The sequence below is a fragment of the Apiospora phragmitis genome (genome assembly GCF_038363925.1).
Source record: "Apiospora phragmitis strain CBS 135458 chromosome Unknown utg000007l:2111988.0-4706623.0:1.0-2598199.0, whole genome shotgun sequence".
Taxonomy (NCBI): Eukaryota; Fungi; Ascomycota; class Sordariomycetes; order Amphisphaeriales; family Apiosporaceae; genus Apiospora; species Apiospora phragmitis.
Genome location: NW_027117406.1, coordinates 379,571 through 400,538, shown reverse-complemented (window position 1 = coordinate 400,538; position 20,968 = coordinate 379,571). Strand labels below are relative to the sequence as shown.

General features: G+C 52.7%; 6 protein-coding genes across 6 annotated transcripts; 2 read left to right on the top strand and 4 right to left on the bottom strand.

Annotated features, from left to right (window-relative positions):
* Nucleotides 1–4,633: 4,633 nt before the first annotated feature.
* On the bottom strand, nucleotides 4,634–5,818 carry PG994_007733 (uncharacterized protein; the record flags this gene model as incomplete). The annotated part of the gene is made up of 2 exons (XM_066859142.1): nucleotides 4,634–5,378; nucleotides 5,457–5,818. The coding sequence occupies 2 exons, from the start codon at nucleotides 5,816–5,818 to the stop codon at nucleotides 4,634–4,636; spliced, it is 1,107 nt and encodes a 368-aa protein (XP_066714629.1).
* Nucleotides 5,819–12,457: 6,639 nt separating this feature from the next.
* On the bottom strand, nucleotides 12,458–14,121 carry PG994_007732 (acyl-CoA thioesterase II; the record flags this gene model as incomplete). The annotated part of the gene is made up of 6 exons (XM_066859141.1): nucleotides 12,458–12,508; nucleotides 12,645–12,795; nucleotides 12,954–13,078; nucleotides 13,123–13,614; nucleotides 13,874–13,960; nucleotides 14,017–14,121. The coding sequence occupies 6 exons, from the start codon at nucleotides 14,119–14,121 to the stop codon at nucleotides 12,458–12,460; spliced, it is 1,011 nt and encodes a 336-aa protein (XP_066714628.1).
* A 277-nt stretch (nucleotides 14,122–14,398) lies between these two features.
* On the bottom strand, nucleotides 14,399–14,602 carry PG994_007731 (uncharacterized protein; the record flags this gene model as incomplete). Its single annotated transcript, XM_066859140.1, has 1 exon — nucleotides 14,399–14,602. The coding sequence occupies one exon, from the start codon at nucleotides 14,600–14,602 to the stop codon at nucleotides 14,399–14,401; it is 204 nt and encodes a 67-aa protein (XP_066714627.1).
* Nucleotides 14,603–14,749: 147 nt separating this feature from the next.
* Nucleotides 14,750–15,915, bottom strand: PG994_007730 (uncharacterized protein; the record flags this gene model as incomplete). The annotated part of the gene is made up of 2 exons (XM_066859139.1): nucleotides 14,750–15,733; nucleotides 15,754–15,915. 2 exons carry the CDS (start codon nucleotides 15,913–15,915, stop codon nucleotides 14,750–14,752), a joined length of 1,146 nt encoding a protein of 381 aa, XP_066714626.1.
* A 1,167-nt stretch (nucleotides 15,916–17,082) lies between these two features.
* On the top strand, nucleotides 17,083–17,933 carry PG994_007729 (uncharacterized protein; the record flags this gene model as incomplete). The annotated part of the gene is made up of 4 exons (XM_066859138.1): nucleotides 17,083–17,115; nucleotides 17,155–17,247; nucleotides 17,401–17,705; nucleotides 17,819–17,933. 4 exons carry the CDS (start codon nucleotides 17,083–17,085, stop codon nucleotides 17,931–17,933), a joined length of 546 nt encoding a protein of 181 aa, XP_066714625.1.
* A 1,677-nt stretch (nucleotides 17,934–19,610) lies between these two features.
* PG994_007728 (uncharacterized protein) lies at nucleotides 19,611–19,988 on the top strand (the record flags this gene model as incomplete). The annotated part of the gene is made up of 1 exon (XM_066859137.1): nucleotides 19,611–19,988. The coding sequence occupies one exon, from the start codon at nucleotides 19,611–19,613 to the stop codon at nucleotides 19,986–19,988; it is 378 nt and encodes a 125-aa protein (XP_066714624.1).
* Between the last annotated feature and the right edge of the window lie 980 nt (nucleotides 19,989–20,968).

Below are 20,968 nucleotides of genomic sequence, written 5' to 3'. Positions count from 1 at the left end.
TGGATGGATGGCATTGGATGGACCGGGAGGGGGTTCGGTTGCCCGAGGCGCATGCCCCAAGTAAGGAAGGAAAAGGGGAGGAAAGGAAAAAACCTAAGTGCACATAAACCCCGCTAGGACCTATTGTTGGAAGTGTTAACGGAACGGGTTTGTATGAGGCTCGTGTATATATCCTATACCAAGAGACATTCTTTGTTTACCACTTACCACTCCCTTGCAAGTAACAGCACACGCTGCTGGGGTTGGTTGATTGTCATTTCCCTGCGAGTCTCACGATGCCCGTTGGTATCGTAAACGTGATAGCATCAAGTATGGTATATGAGGCGTCATATTATGACATATGATACCCATAGCCATGGGCTCAGTTGTTTAGAGCGTAAGACAGGATGCTTGACAATGCAGCCGCGCCTGAGGGACCCTTACCTTACGGTGCGTCTTCTCTCGGCAAATTCCCGAGGATGTACCTACAAGGTCTTGAGAGGTTGCTCCCTTACATTACCCCAAAGTTATGCAAACGAACAAATCTTACCCGCCGTTTTCTTGGTCATCTCGCGGGGAGACGGTTGCCCCCTTGGCCGACTCGGCACGCGGAACTGTCCTGCTAGCCGAGCCCGCGGCCAGATCGGGTCTTACATTAGTAGTAGGGGAGGGACACGCAACTTCCATGGCTTGGGTGGGGGGTCCAAGGGGAAAGGTGGGAGGGAGAACCGCTATAGGCTTGGCTCGGATTATCCGTGGAGCGCTATGTATACAAAAATGGTCAGAAAGCGAGAACGGGGCCCGGAGTAAGGAGTAAAGACTTATGTAAGTATTAGATGTGAAAGCTGCCTTCCGGAATCTTCTTACCTCACGGAACCATCTTGGCTGCATAACTACTTACGATATACTTACTATAGTGATTGGATACCTGCAGAAAAGTACCTACCTACCCCGAGCTGTCATTAATCCATGGGAGGACAGGGGAGAGGGGGGTTCACAGCCGCGTCGACATCGACAACTCGGGCATTGGTAGAATCCGGCCGCCCTTATTTCTCTCCGGACAGGTACAGATTTAGGACACTGTTTTTTTTTTTTCTTTTCTTTCTCCTTCGCATAGTTCATTGGATTATACAAGCGAGAAAAGGCGGGAGGAACTTTTCTGATGATCTACGTACACATTTCCTTGCTTACATGGCTGATTGGTCATTTCATTTAGCGGTAGGGAAGAACCAAGCGAATACTAAAAACAGGGAGAGAGCAGTTCGGGACAATTAAGTCAGCAACGATGGTTGAGGGAGGAACAATTCCCCTGTCCGTTCCTCCCTGTCTACTTAGTCAACAGCCCGGCAACTTTCTTTTCTTCTTCTGTCGTCTAATACGGAGTAAAGTTGAAGCTGGGAGTGGGATGGTGCCTGTATTTGTCAGCGTACCTTCAGGTATCTTACTCGGGCTCCTCGCCTACAATGCTTTCTCTCTCCCTGTAAGAAAAGAGGCAGGAAAGTTGCCGAGAGGAGCAATGCAAGGATGGTATGCAAAACCGGAGAAACCAAGCTGCCAAGCCGAGCGACGAACAGCCTGGACGGACAACGGGCGTCGTTAAACAGAGGCGCAGCCTTCTTGGATGCTTCTTGGTATTGGTTAAGTAATTAGGCGCCCCGTCACGTAAGTTTCTAGAGAAACGTACCAACTATTATCAAATTATGAGTATTAGTCAAATGCCAATGTCTTGGGTGGTGGTTGCAGGATTGGGGGTTGTGACGGGACGGGGTTAGGACACGATACCGCTTTCCCGAATGCCGTCCATATCACGCCTGCTTACTATGATGCGCCGACCGGTGTATTTCACTCTTCTTGATTCATCCACTCTGGGCAATGAAATGCAATAGATAGAGACGCGATTCACAGCCCGGACATACGTCACATTGAAAGACAAGAACCACGATGAGCTAAGAGCTCCTATCTACTTCCCGATCCTTTTGGTGTCCGTATAGGCGGGAGTGAGGAAGAGAGGGACAGCTAGATGCGAAGGTACATATACGCGAGGCGAGGTAATAGTATGCAGATACGCCGGTCATCAATACATGTACGTAACAAGGCCGGAGTTAACGAGTCTTACTTGTCCGTACCTCTCTGGACCCTGGGACCGGCGAGATGGCTTTGCTTAGCCGTCTGTCGTAGATGGTCCTGCTGTTACGGCTGCAAGCCGCGAGCTGGAGAGTAAGCAATGGAAGCAAGGCGCGCGACAAAGCATGAAAAAGGCAAGTCTTTCTTGTGTTTTTGCCTTCCAGAAATCCACTGCAGGTGTGTCTTGATCATGCTGCAGATACAGATATAAAAAATGACGAACGGAAAAGCATTGCTGACCGTGCAGCAAGCAAGCAGTATTACCCGCGCGCCCTTTACGATGATGGTGTGTGTGACCGAGAAGCATAAAAAGGCACAAAGGATGGTCGTCCTTCCGCGGGAAACAAGAATAGTGCATGCCCACCCATCATCAACCCATGTTACTTGGCTTGGCCTGGCGTTTTTGTTACCCGCGTTACTCGTCGAGGGAGTGGGAGGGACCCTCGAGAACCGGCGTGGCGGCCGGGCTGTACATATGCCCATCGCTTCCGACTGGGATATGGTTTGGGTTGTACTTGTGGCTGCTACCTGCTACCTAGCACGACACTGATGATAGTGATTCACAATTAAACTTTCCGGACTTTTCATGGAATGCAGATCTCCAATCCATCCGAGGAGATCCTCCTAGCCTCACCCTAGCTGTCATATCGCACCAGCAATTGAGTCGGTCGGAGTTTGGCCAATGATCCTGGATTCCAAAACCCGAGTCCGAACGGGCGGGACACGGCACATACGTAGGGCGCGCCATCTAAAACTACACTACATGTAATTACTTACTCTACCCTTGCGTCCTTACGTGGACCCTTCGACACCTAAGGATTACATCACGTCCTTTGGTTCTGTCTGGTATCGTGGCGGAGGAGAGGGAGCTGAGAGAGGTCATAAGTCATTTTGAAGTCTTGGTTTGGGTATTGATGGCTCTTGGCTTGGTCGGGTTACCGGGGCTTTTCCTCGTTCGCATGGTTTATTTCCGTCGTCGGTCCCCGAAATCCCTCCGCATTGGAACAATGTCTGTCAGTCTGACAGAGTTCAAGCCCAGCCCAGCCCAGCCCTTTGGATCGACAGCATTGCCAAACGCCAAATGCCAAGAATATTTCCCTCACCAACCATAGCTGCATATAGCCAGTAGCTGTCCTATGAGCTAGACAGCTACCCCTGCTTTTGTCGTAGGTTATGGTTTGTCATTCTCCTGCTTTTGAGGAGAGTCAACGAACCCCGGAGAAGCTGTGATTTGTTAATTGCCCAATTTTTTGGCCTCCATCTTTATGACTACGTACATTGGCTACTCCGTACTGACCTACATTATCTTCTGACATACCCATATAGCGGCCTGATTAATGCTTGGCCGCACCCGCACCCGCACTCTTCTACAACTCCGAGCTGGTCGCAAGCGCAGCTCCAGAACAGTCCCCAACCAAGTTCAGACACTCACTTCCCGTGTGGGATGGATGGCGCCCAGTCAGCATACCGTGCATGTCAGCCCTGCTGCTTTCGGCCCACTAGTGTACCCGTGTGGGATGATGGGATGAGGTGTGGTGGGTGGTGTGGTTCCATCTTATGCACATAACACCTAACGTAGCTGGGGTAAGAGGGGAAAGGGATCCAAGGGTGGGTGTCTGGGCATGGTGGCCTCGCGTCAGAACACCAAGCTTGCCAAGGTCTTCTGGAAGGCAAACAGAGTTGTGCAGTTCCCCAAGAGACGATGCCAAGTAAAAAGGTCCGTCTCTCTCTCATTGGCACATCTGTCGCCGAATCGCATAAGAATTCACGGCGTACGTCTCTCCCGTATTATCTGTCAGACCGCCGACGAGAGATTAGGCGAGATTCCTGGATGAGATCATGTCGAAAATTGGCCCTCACCCGAGTGCGAAGAGCAACTCGAGTGAGGCTTAGAGTCGGGATTCCTAATCTCACTTATTCACCGCTTGGAGCTGTATCCTGCGCAACCCCAGCCAGAGACAAAAGGCAGATAAGCGACGTCCTTTTGAGGTACTTCTGGAATAGGATAGTAAGCATGCCCAGAAAACTTTAGATGCGATCCTTCCAATCATGATAAGCCCTCACACGCACAGGGGGGTTCACCTGATATTGGAGCTAGAGTCAAGGGGAGCCGAGTTTGTGTTTGTTGAGTGATTGAATTCAAGGTCTCATTGAGTCATTGCTGTACAACGTGCGACCACCTTTCGCCTCTGCTATGCAAAAATGCCGAGAAAGAGCATGGTATTTCCGCCAGCGCCTTAATGCCAAATGCACTTACATTCCGTCGTTGAAGGCCGAGCATCGTAAATGCAGTAATGTCGGAGACGCATTGAACGTTTCGTCGATCCGGCTGAAATCTATTTACTGTTTTATCTCACAGGTCCCCCCTCCTTACTAGAGAGTAGATGAGAGTCCTCAAGTCGTGTGTGAAGCGTGATCCGTGTCCTGTAAACGCCCATTGCCTTCCAAGAAACCCCTTATGACCAAACACGTAAAGTGACGTAACCCGTAACCGCATCTATAATTGCTGTCCGAAGAAACTCCGTCTAAATCACGACCGAAGTGACTCCATGTTGTAACCCGAGTATATCATCGGATCGCCGACTCCGAGCATGACTTCGGGGTTGGGACATGAAAGCATGTGGGGCTTGATCGTGCCAAACTCCGATTCCACCAGGCCTTGGTTGAGCATCATCTCAGCCATATCGACGTCCATGTTTTGTACGTATTGCGGCGGCATGTTCCACGCCGGGTACGAGGTAGGTCCTGAAGGTCCTGAAGGTGATTGCACGGGGAACATGGCGGCCGCGGGATCGAAGTCTGTAGTAGGCACAGAATTCGGGTCGAAGTCGTTGTAAGACGTGAAGCTTTGCGGGGAAAGTGTCTGGACGTTGTTACGCCCGCTCATCAACACCTTGCGGTAGTCTTGTTCGAAATCGGATTGATCGAGTTCGGACGAGCTGGCCCGGTCGGTGCGGTTGCACGTTGAATCTGCCTCGGACTTGACCTCGACCGCTGCCTGCGACTCCCTTTCCTTTTGTTGGACTTCTAACTCGGCAGCCAACTTGGCCAGGCCTGCGTCGTCCTCAGGGAAGACTGAATGAGGGGGCAAATCCGCATCTGCGTTGGGGCGGATGCATCCCAGTTTCGTTGCAATATCGTGTATGACAGGTTGACCTCTCTCGTTGAACTCGGGCTCGCCCAAATCCCATTGCTGACTACTCCGAACCATGGCGTAAAGTTTGTGCACAGTTGCAATCAGTGCGAACTGTGTATTCTCTAATACCTCGGCGTAGCTGATGCGAATTTGTTAGTAGCTGCTCATGTCTTTTACATTCCAGATGCCGATGCATCTGTGTGTGCATAAGACTCACCCCCTGGGTAATTGTTTGTATTCGGTCTTCTTGCGCGTTCCAGCAGTGCATACCAAGCCGTCGTCCTTACACCTCTTACAGGGAAACTCGCCGTCGCACTTGGTCTTCTTCATCCGACAGCGTTCGCAAGCCTTCCATACGCGCTTGTGCCGGTCCATGCCGGAGCCGCTGTGTGGCGACAAGGGCGAGTTCTCGTGGACGGGCGATTGGGTGGCGTGGGTATTTGAGCGCTTCGCATTGCGGTGTGCTGGCTTGGTGACTCTGGAGCTTGTCGTATGCCTTCTTGCGCTGTTAGAGCCGGAGCTAGTGGAGATCTTCAAACTGCTGTCCTCCATTGGAGGCGTTGGCATCCCTCTTTCCATTTTCGGCGATGCTGACTGGGTGGACTACAGTCGTGAAAGTCTTGGCGGGGTAGCTTTTGGAGGGTGTAAGTGCGCAAGGTGCGTTCTAAGTCCGTCCGGGAAGGTATAGTGTGAAGTCCCAAAGCTATGAGCGTGACAGAACAGTATAACACTTAGATAGACGGAAAGACTAAATAAGCGGAAAGGAGGGAAAGGTTGAGAAAGACCGGAAAGAAGGGGCAGGGCAGGTAGTTGGTTAATAAGTAACCCCGACGTTTGTGTAGAAAAGCCCGTCTGGAAATATGAAATATTGTTGGATTAATAATAGACCCAGCAGTTGCAACGACGCTAAGAGGTGACGATTATGTGATGCGGTGCGCTCGAGAACTCCGTTCCTCTCACTTTGAAGTACCTAGTAGGGCGACTAGGGACGGGACTGGCTGGCCGTCGAATACCCAGAATGGATCAAATGGGAATAACGAGGATGTGATGAGCATGTACGTGTAAGAGAGTCGAGGGTGTGGGTGGGTTTCTGCGAAGTAGTAGCTCAGAACCGACTCGAATCAATCGGTTGGTTATGTCCGAGGCGCGGGTCGACTCTTTTTCACGCTGACGACAGGATGTTCGCTCTTAAGTCTCCGAGAGCGAGAGTGTACATAAAATGTAGAAGAAAAAAGTAACCCACTCCGACACAATACGGAGCCTGTTTTGGGAAACTGGTGCCAGTATGCCAAACTGCCAAACTTGGTGAATGTACACTCTGTAGTGTTGGGATCTTCGTCTTGCAGTCACGAAGAGATGCTGATTACGTACTGGACCTGGGCTGATGGTGGCCAAGCCTTCTTCCCGTGAAGTGACAAGCTGGGGGACACGAGGTTGAGGTGGTATGCAAGTATATATGCAGAGGTAATTATGATGAGTGTCGTCTTGGGCTACTGTGACGGAATAGAGGATAGGGGAGTTGGCAAGGTTTGGTGGAGCGGTTGAGTGGCAGAGTTTAGGAGTAATAGGCTACTGATTCCGGCAGGACAGTTGGGAGGATGTGTTTTCGTCATGGCGTTTCCATCATCTTATATTCGGCACATGTCAACGTGTCTAGCGTGGCTTTGTTGATGCCAATGCCATGATAATGCAACTTGTGAGTACGTGTGTGTGCGGCCTTGGGTATACCTGTATAAGGCAAGGCAAGGTAGTTGGCGGTAGTCGCGATGTGAAGACGACGACCGACCGTTTGCGGCACCCCCCCCTGCCCGGATGGAATTAATGTTTTATGTAGCTTTCCTGTCGAGATATGCAAGTACGTCCCAGGTACAAACAGTGACCTGCCATGATCCCCATCTGGAGGATCCAGCACTACTGTGCACAGCAGATCCTTGTCGTGAGTAAGCCTTGCTTGCAGGGAGCAGGGGCCAGAAGGAAAATAGGTGCCAGCTTAAGAGTCCGAAACAACGAATCCCATCAGGAATCAATGGGTGGTAGTGGCCAGTAGCAGTAGCCGTGGAACAGCTCGCGCTGCGCTGTACAACCGGTGAACGGGTATCGGTCGACTCCAAACACCGATGGGAGAGCGGGCAAAGATCCATTCAATGCATGTCATGCAACTGATTGGTTCATCTCCAAGTCAGCAGGGCTTGTAACGGTAGGGGTGCACTAATTTGTCCCAGGCCACGGAGCTGGGGAGTAGGTGTTCACGGAGAACACAACTTAACTCCATGGCATAGCCCAATTGCCCAGGCAAAAGGCGGGATGCTATCGTCCCGATTCTAGCTCATCGTGGACTACGTCGTGTGGTAGGTAAATCGATGCCGATCAGAGAAGGGAGCGTTAATGGCTTCAGTGACGACATGATATACAATGGTCGGAAGCAAGCGTCTTGACGGTCCACTGATGCAAAGTTTAGTAGGTTAGGACCGGGGCCTGGAGGAAGAACGACAGACGGAGGGGGAGGTTCGTTCTGGACCGAGGTACCTGCCTAGGTTAATAAGATATGCAATCGAATTGAATTGGGACAAGGTGGGGTGAAGTGGGTGAACAAAGTGGTGGTAGTGGGTGACGGTTGGAAAGTCAATAAGGAAATAGTTTCGTGACGGTTACTTACTTTACTACTACGGCTCGGCATCAAAATCGTGCGGCCGCACAGCATTACAAACATTCATCTTTCGCTACCTATGCCTTATGCCTGGCCCAGATGTCTCGGCAGGACTAGCGCTTTCTTCTGCAATTTTGACATATCGTAAGAAGTGGGAGGGGCATTCGAAAGTCAGTGAATCATGACCGGGTAACGTGCTCTCTCCCCCATGCACAACGAGCGTCTGGCTTGCGTGATATTGGTTACATGCCCCTGAAAGGGTAGGAGGTGGGAGGTGGTATGGTATGCAAAGGGACCTGGAACCCGACCCCACCATCCCAGAAAGGTACAATACAGTAGATAGCGACGCCTTCCTTCAGCGGTCTTTAGACCACGGCCTCGATTGATGCTCGTACGAGTCAAGCCAATCAGGTTTGTGACCGATTTCGAGCGTTGAGTGGTGACCGAATGAATACTCGCCCATCGCAGGTATTTTGTCACTGATGTCTTCTGCTTAGAAGTGCCTTTGACAGGACTCTGGATTATTCGGATCTGGTACTAAAAGCTAGGGATACAGCTAGATATACCACCAACGCTCACATAACACACGAATAGTTATCGTATAATTGAAGTAGACAAACACTTGAGTAAACGCTACTCCGTACAAGTGTAATAATTCAATTTTTCTCTCGCCGTTGTTACCTACAGTCTTGCCAGAGTCCCTACTGCTCTGCCCCTGTCTTGTCTTGGCCGTCGAGTATTGTATTTCCAAGAGTGCTCGGCATCGAGACTATTTGTCAATAGAGTTGGCTCCTCACTTCTTCCCAACCACGACGGTGGGCGGAGGCTAGGCTAGCCAGACTAGAAGAGCGGAAGCCGTTCCGTGCATCATTAGAACAAACCTTTCTTCTAGTCGCTGGGTATGCATGATCAACCAAGCCTTATTTTCCTCTAGCCGGCCGCTATCGTCTTGACAACAACTCGAGGCTTCCGTCCCATGTCCTTGACGTCCGTACTACTAAGCTGTTCTACCACGTCTAATATATTAGTCCACCTGACAGAATTACCATAGGGCGTGGCAGCACGGCCAAGCAGCAAAATTGGGAAGAAGAAAAGAAAGCCACCCGTTTCTTGGCTTGACAGTCTATGACATCATCGTCACCTCAAGTGGTCGGTACACTGTCTTCGTGAAGCTAGAATTCAGAGGAACACTAGAGTCTTCGCTCGCGGTACACACAAGACGATGTACAACGGCAATTGCTTCCGTATAGGGAAATCATCTCGAGTTAGGTGACTTATTTTCCAGAAGTGGTTTGATCCTCATACCTAGCACTATTTTTCACAACTAACCAACAAACCTCGGCAGGCGAGACTTGGTGGGTCGGTCTTGGATCGATCGGCCGATGGGTTATGTACAAAAGCCACGATTTTCTTCCAGGGGGGGGGTCTTCTAGAAGCAGCTTGGCAGGAGTCCGAGCTGTAAGGTCGCCAGGCTGCCAGGGTTACATTAGAGCGAGATGAGCGAGAAAACCCACATATATTCGGCGTCTACGACCTGCCGGGAAATATTAGGATGGCGTTTCTTTGTCCACGCCAGCTCCGGAGCACGTTCGGCCGTCAGAGCATGATGATACTGCATATCGGGACCGGTGCAGCAAACTTTCGGACAGTAGCTAGCAACGAACTCATACGACTATACGATATGCAGTAGGCGCGATCTAGCAATTGGAGTAGTGACCATGCCAGGGAACCCCACAGCTGGTACATTCTGATGCACCGTAGCTAAAGGATAAAGCGTGCTTTATTGATTAAATTCACTCATCTGCTTACCACGTTCGGGTACGAAGTGACGAGGGTAGGCCCTGCACATTGTTGAACCTTCAGCCCTGTGTTACATGGATTTTTACGAACGTCCCAAAGTTGAAAGCAGAGGCCACAAGCAGCTCCTGAGTTGGGAGATCAGGGCCCAACGCCTTCAGGGGACTGCCCAGGGGACTTACTATTTTGCACTCACCAATGATCATCTGCAGCGTTACGAATCGTTGCCATGCGATTCGTATGTCCGGCATTATTGTACGCTCGTAAAGATCTAATCACGTCCCGATGCGGGACGACGTGCAGAGAAGCCGCGAAGATCGGGTATGATTAGGCCTCGAAGAGTCGAAGAGCTGCGATGAGAGATCAGTGCGGAGATGTGCATGGTCACGCGAAGCGCGAATGGGAAGGAGAATTAGGCATAGCACGCAGCAGTTCAGGGCCAGAATCCAGATAACGCTACCAAGCGTGTGGTGGTCGGGCCCGGCTTAGTCTCGCGTCCCGAAGATCGTCCCGGCAAAAGGCGCTTCTAACAAGACGGGCTCGTTGCTGGTAAGGACCCCCCGTGCCCCCCTTGAAACCCTTAGATCTTTCGGGGGTCTTAGGGGATTCACCCATGGCATGGACAAATGGGGAATAAGGGAAGGGGAAACCGGACAAGACAGAGAAAGAGAAGGAAAAAGCCTCATTGCCATGCGCCGAGTCCCTGTAGGGAGTCATGCGGCCAATATCAACCCGATCCCTTATTACGGTTCGAGATGGGGAACGCTTGGGTGTGTTTTCAGCATGTTCTCCGAATCTCCGGAACCCTTGCTTACAATTTGCCCATGGGACAGAGGACGTATTTCGGAGTTTGCTTCGCTGCTAAACGCCGTTCGGGTTGCACATGCTGACATACCACAGTTTTGCAGTTCTTGGGAGGTCTAGACGATCAAACTAGACTCTTGACAGCCTAGCAGGTGAAAATAGAACCTTCGTGATCCTGGTTGTCTCTTTGCTCGATCAGAAGAGCCCATAATTAATAAAACCACGGCCGGACCGCATTTGTGCTGTGCGAGTATGGGGCAGCGAATGCATGACTGGCTGCATAAAATCTGGAGAGTACAGGGGCGATACGAGACAACTACTACCCGGCAAACGGCATCGCGTTCTCGCGCCCACACTACACTTTAGCATCAAAGGCTATCCATCCCGACATCAAACCTGGGCATGAAATTCAGGCAAAGCCATTGAAAGGCTATTTCTATCCTGGGCTCTACGACGACTTGGTCACACTTACACGTCACAGTCACAAATTGAGTGGTTTGGTCATGCTGAGTATTGATAGACGACAGCCAGACCTCCAAGCATAGGCGAAATCCCCCATACTAGTAGGGTTTCCCCTAGTACGGAGCTTCCTATAGTGAACCCACCCAGACGGGCACTTGAAGAACAGCAAGGCCCTGTCCGGCAGTTCTCTCTCCCCTTGAAACAACGAGGAACAATAAGCAGAGGAAAAGGGACTGGCTGTAAGTGCTGTACACGCTGTACAGCCTCACACCCAGCGACTTCAGCTTGGGCCATACTCATGCACAAACGCCGATGCACTATCGCAGCACTACTCGAGCGCTCCAGAGAGGATAACACTAGGGAGGGTCTACCCGTCTTGGCGGGCATAAAAGTAAACAAGGCTGAAGAAGGGATGGTGCCAACTTTCAGACGGCCGTATACCCGAGGCGCGAGGCTGGTTTCGGCCTTTATGCTGGTAACTGACTCGGGTCCAGACTCCAACGCGGCAACCGGCATTTCTTGGAGCTTCCTGGGCCCTCGTCACAGACTTAGGTCTAGGTCAGGTTATCTTGTTTCCCCTCAATGACAGGATTTCACTTGCTGATCCCCCTCCGGATCGGCAGATCCTCATTCCCAGCTTGTTTCTCATTCAAGTTCAATTTGCAGAGTAACCCGAACATTACTCAGGTCTATGATATACTGTCCCCAGCCTGACGTATGTCCTTAGTTTTTCTTCTCTTCTTCTGTTTGAGAAGAACTCAACAATTCATATCCCTCCCAATACTGCCCTTCAAGTTGGAATTTCTACTGACACTTACGCAGAGCAGCCCATTCGCAACAACATTGCCCCAGAACAAAGCCTGGCACGGAACGTGCATGAATCAGATGTCAGAGATATGGTCCTACTCACAGCACAAGATAAACATGAGGACCCGCTCGCCGTCTCTCTGTATACCTAGGTACCCCAAAGCTTCAGGTACTATCGACCGTATCATTTGATGAGCATACATTGGTGACTTCGAAAGACAAGATCGTGACTTGACTTTCGTTGATGCGGGGCCCAATGAGAGCTGCGTATGCTATCGCGCCGGAGAGCAACATCCGGGACCCTGGATGGTGATCACCGCCGAATAACGTCACTGCTGCATACAGCACACGCAGCCCCGTAAGGCCAAGCACGATTCCTTGAATCATCAGAGTTTTGAGCCTCGTGGATATGTACGTGGTATGCGGTGTTGGCACGTGCCTAAGCTTTTATTTTCCCTGGAGGGGGATGATGATGTCTATGATGTTGTTATACCAATTGGTGATACAGTAAACGCGTGCAAACCCCTGATGCCCGTAGATGGGCTGCATGAGCTATTTTCTTGCCCGGGAGCAAGACATTTGAAAATACAATGAAGAGCAGCCGACCATCGATCTAGTTTCAATACCGATTCGGTAACCGACTCGCGCAATCGTAGGTCCAAAACAAGAAAAGAAAAGGACAATAGGATGTCATGTTGTCTCTATAGCTTGGATTGACGGGCATCTTCCTTCTGTTTAATTCGTACAACGCCCTATAAAACCGGAAACCGGCCAAATTGTTAGAATATATCTGCAGTGAAGCCAAAAAGAAGAAAAGTGAAAGAAAAAGAAAAACAAATACACTTGTCGTGTAATGCGTAGAGGGACACGCCAAGGGGGTAAACTCACCTCCTGAAAGCATGTCGCCAGTAATGTGCCGTCCTTGCTGAAGAGACGCTGGATGACCACGCCGCGTCCGTCGCCGGACCAGGGACTCTCCATCTCCGTGAACATCCACTCGTCGGCGCGGACCTTCTTTGGGTTGTGGAAGTATATCGTGCTGCAAATATGGAATTATACTGATTAGCACACATCTCTCTTTCCCCGGCGAAGGCAGTTATCCCCTCCAGTTGTTCCTCCCAGTTGACGGGAGCAACACCGCATAGGGAAGGGGGGAAGGGGGGAAGGGAGGAAGGGAGGAAAGTGATGAATACTCACTGGTCCAGCGAGACCATCATGCCGATGGACGGCTGCCCCTCCATCTCCTCAATGGGACCCTGGCCCTCCCACTCGTTGAGGGCGACGACGCGAGACCGGATGTGCTCGGGGACCTTGCCGAGGTCCTCGTAGGGAAGGGGAACCGCCAGAGCCGGTGGATGCGGCCGACGGTGCCGATGAAGTGGCTATCGCTGACGTACGCAAGGGCGCTGAGGTGGGCCTGGTGCCCGCCCTCCTCGCTGATGCGGCCGCGGGCCCGGACCCAGTGGCGCGTTTTCTTGCCCTCGGCGGGGCCGTCGCGGCCCGTGACCTCGATGCGGTAGGTCTGGAAGGGGCTGCTGCTGCTGTTGCCGCCGCCGCCGCCGCCGCCGCCGCCGAACTCCTCGTCGTAGTCGTCAGGTGGCGCGGTCACGCCCGCGGGCATCGCGGCCGCATGCCGCACCTGCACGGACCCGCCGCTGCCGTCGCGGGTGAAGGACATGGTGACGGTGAAGATGGCCTGGCCGCGCTGGCGGGCCTGCACCGTCCGCGTGCAGAAGGACCGGCCCTCGCGCACCCGCTCCACGTGGTAGAGGATCGGCGTGGAGCTGTCGCCGGCCAGGACGAAGTAGCAGTGGTACGAATGCACTACGAAGTCTGCGGGCACAGTGCGCTGCGCTGCCTGGAATGACACAAGAGGTGGGTTAGTATGAAGTTTTTCTTGCAGTTTGAAGTAAAGCCACCCCCCTGCTCTACATGATACTGTCTCCGGTCATCCTTGTGTCTGGCATGGACCAAAAAAAGCTCTCTGGCGCATAGAGCAGATCCGACTCTTGACTGGGAGGCACGAGACCCCTTGCTATGGGCTCCGAGAATCTAGAGGCCTGCCTTTTCTCCCTGGCAAGTTTCTACAGTATTTGAAACTGGTGGACTATACTTACTGCGAGCGTCTGCGCAATAACAGCGCCACCATATATACCACGAGCTCCGGGCGGGTGCCATAGCTCACGGGTGTTTGTGAATATATCCTAGATGCACATCAGTATTTGATGCCAACTAAGATGAGTACAGGAAGACTGCCTACCGGACCAATGACACTCAAATCCGTTAGTTCCAGCGCATTTTCAATCTGCGCCTTGGTCGAGTCCAACGGCGGTGGCTTGACGAGCGTCGGGCGGTGTTCAGTCATGCTTGCTGCTGCTACGCTACAAGTAGCTGCTCCGAGATGATGATGTCGTTATCTGCTGCCCGACGCCTCGAGCAGTCGTTTAATCGTCGCGTACGTTGTGATGGGAACGCGCCACGCTAGTCCCCTAGTCAGTGAGATGCCCAGAAAATCGGGCACAGTCGATGATCTGATGAAATGAAGCAAGACTAAAATGTGTATGGCAATTCTATGTCTAGTGAGAACAGAGTGAGATGGTTCAAGAGATCCCAAGGAATGACTGGGTTTGGTAAAGTTGGCATCATCCTCTAAACTCCTTTCCTTCCATGAGATGACGGTCGGGCGACAGCCGATCCGTCGCCCAGGCCTGGGATTTTGCCGAGGTTCGGTCGGCCGCGGCATCCCTGTCGTAATCGCCAATGGCGGTTTCAGCACTCCGGCCCAAGCACATGGCACTTGGCAATTGTCCCATCAGTGCATGGCCGGCGTTAGAATCTTTGTGCATTTCGACCATCAATGGACACAGAATGTGTCTGCTGTTTGTATGTACTGTCCAGGTCTATCTTTTCTATACATAAACTGATCGTGGATGGATGGGGGAATATACAGTAATATGCAAGTCAAATGTGCGACACAGTCTTTAAGTAGTAGTTCACGATCCGCCTTCTCGTGCTGCCTTCTTGGCGAGACCTCTGGCTTTTCGCGTCTCCTTCTCCCGTTTGCGTGCCTGGTTCATACTGATTTTCTCGTCTTCGCCACCGCCCGCCTGTCCCTTGCTGGCCCAACGCTTCATGCTCACGTCGTCAATCCTGTCCAGACAGAACCGCCCCATCCTCCCCTGGCGGAACTGCTGCACGATCCAGGCCGCCGCATGCTCTCGGGAAGGCGCGCCGCCTTTCTCGAGCTTGCCCGTACGCTTCGCGATGGCGTCTAGAAATTCGAACACGTCGTTGGTAGGCGGGCAGTATTGTTGGTAGAGGGTTGGGAATCGTAAGTTGAGGTGGAACAGCAGGTAGTCGGCCAGGATTTCCCACGGCACGACGCTGTCCTTGACACAGCCGACCAGACAGAGCTTCAGCATCGCGTCGACGTCGCCCACGTGGGGCACGAAGACGCCCGGGGTGTCGACGACGAAGACACCCTGGTCGATGCCCGCCTCCATGTCTTCCGGTATCACACGGACGGGCGTAGATAGATTTCTGGTGACTCCCGGCCCTGCACCGGTCCGCGCAGCATCTTTCTTGTATTCTGTGCTCATGCCGACCTTCCGCATCAAATTGAGCAGGGAGGACTTGCCGGCATCGGGCATGCCCACGACCAGAGCGCGCAAGCCCGTCAGGGTGTCTGCGGACTTGGCGCGGTCCTTCATGACATCCAGCAGCACCTTAATAGATTCCGGGTCGCGCTCGTCGGTGAAGACGACGTGCGTGTTGCCAGCGGTCACATTGCCATTGCATGTGTCGAACCTGTGGCCGCTGCGCTCGGCAGTCCATTTCTTCAGCAGGCGATCCTGCTTCTGCTGGATCTTGGACTTCACATTTAAGAACGAAAGCTTGTTCTTGGTGTAGACGACGATGCGGTCGCGGCCGGCGAGCGATTGCTCGAGGAGGGGGTTCGTGGACGTCAGGGGACGCGACTGTCGCGGCATTCGATGACTAGGCCGATATTGGACAGGATCTTGCGCATGGAGTTCAAGGCGCCCTGGTGATGGCCCAGAAAGTAGGTTCGAATGATGGACGGCGAAGCCTCGAAAGTGGCCCGGGGAACGAAGTGGCCATTGGCCGCGGACCTGGCTATCGCCTTGACCTGAGCAGCCATGGTGGGGTTCGGACTCAGAGAGGGTTACTGCGGTGTGTAACGAGCGGCGCGAGGATCATGATTGATCGTACAGCATCGCATCATAAATGGCTTCTTCGTACACATAGAAGACTTCACGATGGGCACACGGTGATGTTGAGTGCCATGACGCAGTATTGCGCTCGACGCAACAATGAAATTATCGTCACTTTCAATTGGGACGTTGATAAGATAAGGGAGCTAATGGGGTAGTGCCCGTCTACTACTACCCCATAATCCCACTATCGAGTATTACATAAGACGGGACCAGTTCCCGTCGTCCTCTTAGCCTTGTAGAAGTCGATTCATTCGCGCGCTACATATCACCCTCTTTCATGTATACGTAACATTCGCAACAACCACTGGTGTTGAAGCTAATGTCTCGCTTGGCCCACAACCTTCGATGCTATGGGGAAAAGAATGGAGGTTTCGATAGAGGGCAGCAGGATGCACACTCAGTCTGGTCAGTAGTGGAGGCTAGGACAGTCACTCAAAGACGATCCTTTGCAACGCCAGTGCACATCTGATAACCAACAGCATATTGGGGCCTTGTTCATGAATGTTGCCACCACCCCTGTCAGAACTCGATAAATTGGTCCACGTCGACAACTGCCAGGCTCGCTTCGAGATAACGCTGCACTAGTAAGGGGCGGGCATCATGCTGCCTTCTCTCTTGCTTGACGACGAATGTATGCTGTCAATCCTTGTTCGATGCCGGGCTGTTCCTTCGCTTCGGTACCGCCACAACCAACAGTAGCAGATCTCCATGGTCAAATGCGCCGAAGTGGCGTCCGTTTCTACAAAAGCTGGAAGACAAGGACATCCTGCAGTTGCCAGCGGGAAGAACATCATCGCTCAATAACAGAACCGCCTCTAGCTACAAGCACGCCATCTTTAAATCACCTTACAGCATCTTTCCAATCCATATAGCTCTCCAAGTAGAGAACAGTAGACATTTCCCGCCTCATTGACCAGTTCCCCGAACCGGCTGCCAAGGGGCAGTCCCCCAAGCTCTTCGTGATGAGCGCTCCTCGGTAAGCTGGCTGGAACATCAAAAGAATTACATCGATTGGTATACGGAGAACCACCGACTCACACCACCACTCATCCGTTAGGACAGGCACGTTCGGTCTATATAAGGCCTTTAAGATGCTCGGGTACCACCCGTATCACATGGCTGAGGTCTGCCATAACGGTGTGTCGCACATCAGAATCTCCTAGGAGGCTATCAAGAGCACCAACCCCTTCTACGCCTCCGCCGCGACCAAGCCTTACGGGAGAGCCAAGTTCGACAAGTGGTTTGCCGGCTATGATGTAAGTTCTTCCCGCGCGCGAACGTAAATCATTGTTACTATATACCCTTGATTCCTACTACGCGCATGGTCGCCATGATGGAGCGCTAGCGTTCCCTATTGTGCCCCCATCGTACTAATGATGTTCGCACGTCGATCCCTCGCCTCCGCACAGGTCATCATAGAGATTCCTTTCTTCCTTCTGGATGCCATTGACCAGGCGTACGGCGACGAGCCGGCCGTCAGGTTCCTCCTGACGGAACGCGGTCCCGATGCCTGGGTCCGATCCGTGACCAACGGGCCCGCAGAACTCCTCACCGCCTTAAACACGCCGGGGCCCCTCAGCCTGTCGCGCCACTTCGACGCCTTCAACGATGAGTTCTTCAACCTTGCGTCTCTTGTCTACGACTTGATGGCCGAGGGAAGGGGGCCGAAAGACCGGGGCGCACAAGCCGCGCTGCGGAGATTTTACGTCAAGTAGTAAGTAATAATATTATCTTCTCTTTTTTCCTTCTCGTGCCATCCCCACCCACCTGCCGATAGTACTACTGCCAAGCATGAAGAAAGTGCGGTATGCTAATTCGTAACTATAGCATCGCTAAGGCCAAGGCCGCAGCACCCTCTGGCAACCTCCATGTTATCAAGCTGGAGGAGGGCCTCGACTGGGAATCCATCTGCCCATTCTTGGGCTGCGAGGTTCCCCAATGAGCCATACCCCCGTGGAAACGGTCAAAGGGAGTTCAAGCAGATGGTGGGGGGCCATTTGGCTCCCGGGATTAAGAGGCCATCATGGGGGTCTCTGCGGTGGTGGTCCCACTGATTGGTCTGGGAGCTTGGGCGTTGGTTAGATATGGCCCCCTCTTGTTGAAGAAGACCAACTAACGTTCGTTCGCCAAATATCCAAGAGGGAAATAATGAACAGGAATAAGTTTTACGGCTTGCTCACTTCGGGTTCTTGTCTAGTAAATCTAGATGCAGAAGCAGTAATCACCTTAGCCCTAGTTTGACTCTATTCCTGTATCAATTTGGGCGCAGGAGTAAGAGTAAGGCAATGCTGTTGTACATTGTGAAAACGCCCAAAATCCAAGCTAGACTCGCACCCCTTAAATAATGATCATCAGTCGGAGTGCCATTTCTTCTCATATCCTCTCTCTTCGCCCCCTTTTCTACGCCGGTCGTCCCCTATTCCTGCTCCGTCCAGTCCCTGGTCACCGTAACCCCGCCGGCCCTGGTTCGATCTGGCTCCGTCACCTGCCTGGCCATTCCTGCTATAACGATCCGTGGTGACACGATTATCCCGTTGATACTCGGGGGCTGCCGAGGACGTAACAGCAACAGGAGTGGTAGCCGTCGTAGGAGGGCGAGGAGGAGGGTACTGATCCGGGCCGCCGCCCCAGTAATAGTATAACGCGCCGCCACTGTACGTATGGTCTCGTCCCGTGTCGTTTCGAGGAGGCAGAGGACTGCTCATGGCAGAAGCATCGGCATCAGCATTGACATCCTGCCACCGCCGCCGCCGTTGGTTCTCAGCATGGCGCCAAAGTGCCCTGCTTGCCGGCGCCACCGGCGTCTGCTGTCCTCGTGGTATCTGCTGCTGGTGCTGCTGGTACGACCCCCTATAGTCGCGCTTTGGTAGGATCAGTTAGCTGGCATGCGTTTTTTCCGGGCCTTGTCAAAAGGGGGTAGAAATAAGTAGTCGCTCGTTCCAATCAACTACTACATGCCTCTAAGATTGGCAGTGGGGAGGAGGGTGAGTCAACTTACTTGCGGCGGCGGCGGCGGCGGCGGCGGTTGGGCTGCAGCGGTCCGGCCCTGCTTGCCCTTCTTCGGGCCTCGCAGAATCCCCCGCACTGGCCCCGCTGCCTTCTTGGGCGCTTTCTTCACGGGCGGGGAAGGCAGGTTCTGGGACAAGAATCGGACGTTCTTGCGGGCTTTCTTGGCTTGCCACCCTAGGGGCGGGGTTGGTACGGGCGGGATCCCTGGCGCATGGCCCGACGACGGGGCCGTGTTCGGCTTAGGGGCCTTGACGGCTGCTGGTGCTTGCCCCGGTGCTGCGCCCCCCCGTAACCCTCGGCGGAGATGGCTTCTTCGGCTTTCTTCTTCCGCGATGGCGTCTTCTCTTCAGCAGCCCATCGATTATTTTGACTCGGGGTCGGCGTCGCTGTTCTCTTCGGAACTAGAACTGGAACTACAACTGGAACTACTACTGGCACTGCTACTGCTACTGCTGCTACTGCTGCTACTGCTGCTGCTAGTGGTGCTGGAAGTACTGGTAGTGGTGCTATCGTAGTATGAGGAATTACCGGCGAGGTATGGCCACAGTTGCTCTAATCTCCGGGTGCAGTGGTCGTCATCATCGAACAGACCTGAGATGTCGCCCTTACGATGCCCCAGTCGAACAGCATCGGCAGGCCCGAAGTGGAGGCCTCCCTTGTCGCACTTGAAGAGGTTGAAGTGGAAGAGCTTCCTCGGCCGGGGCCGCCGTGCTTCGGTGCACCTGCGGCAGGTACACTGCAGGCCCAGCAAGTCCTGGTGGAGATCTTGACCAAACCGGGCGTTCTCGCTCCTCTGCACGTACTTCGCGAGTCTCTTCAGCTTCTTGTCCTGCTTCTTATCCTTTTTCTTGCCCAGCTTTTTCAACTTCTTCGTCGCAGCCCGTACCTCGTCCTTCTTCTTCCTACTCCCGCTTCTGAAGGGGATGTAGTCGATGTAACTCGATTCCTCCTCTGGCCCTTCTGGCTCCTCATCATCAGAAGACGATGATTCTTCTGGCAGTAGGTCATTGGGGGCCGATGTGCTTCCTGGCTGTGGTCCGTAATCAGGGGTTGCCGGATATGAGTATGACGGGTAGGTATAATCCCACTGCGGCACTGGTTAACACGTAATAGAAAAATGCACACCCAGACAGGTAATGTAAGAATACGGCATGCTTACGATGCCATCTTTGGGATGGAAGTAGTCGCGGAGCTTGCCACCCCAGCTTCTCAAGCCACTTTCCCCCTTCTTCATCTTGCGTCGATCGACTATCTCATACTCCGCGTAATCGTCGCAGCCCGGGCAGAGGCACTGTCTGCAAGTACAGCCGCTGCTGTCGGCGTACGTCGTATAGTACTTGCCCCAGGTGTCGAATATCTTCTCCCCCTGTTTTGGGTGCTTCAGCCTGGCATACATGTGACGGTAAAGCTGGTGAGGGTTCTTTGGTTTTCAAATGTGGCAGTTTTGAGCAATGGGGAATATTTGGAGGCAATGCCATGGCTCGATTTAATACAGGTCTATTCCGTTTCCATCTATATCACAAATCTATACAGAAAGCAATCAAGTCCATCCCATGCTCCTCCTGGCGATTGCCTTGCACGAAAGCCTCATACATACTTGTGTGCTCCTCTATTCAAGGGGCACATGGCGAATGATAGCCCTGTTTCGGTGAGGCTCTGATGGTGGTGCGGGAGAATGCCTAGAGTATGCAAGTCACTGAGCAAACAAAATACGCCCGGAGTGAAGCACCTACCTACTTGCTTACCTAACAAGATCATGTATAAACAAAGCAAACATCTCATCTACAATGGCCACTCGGCATCAAACAACGATGTCTACGTCAAGGGAGGTGCCCGACCGAGTACTGACAGAATCTGAAAAGTCAAAAAGGGGTGTAACGTAGCACCAGGCTTCTGCAGCCTGTCTTAACAAGTATTCCTTATCAACCTCATCTCTCTCTCTCGAGCTCTCTCTACTTCTTGTAACTC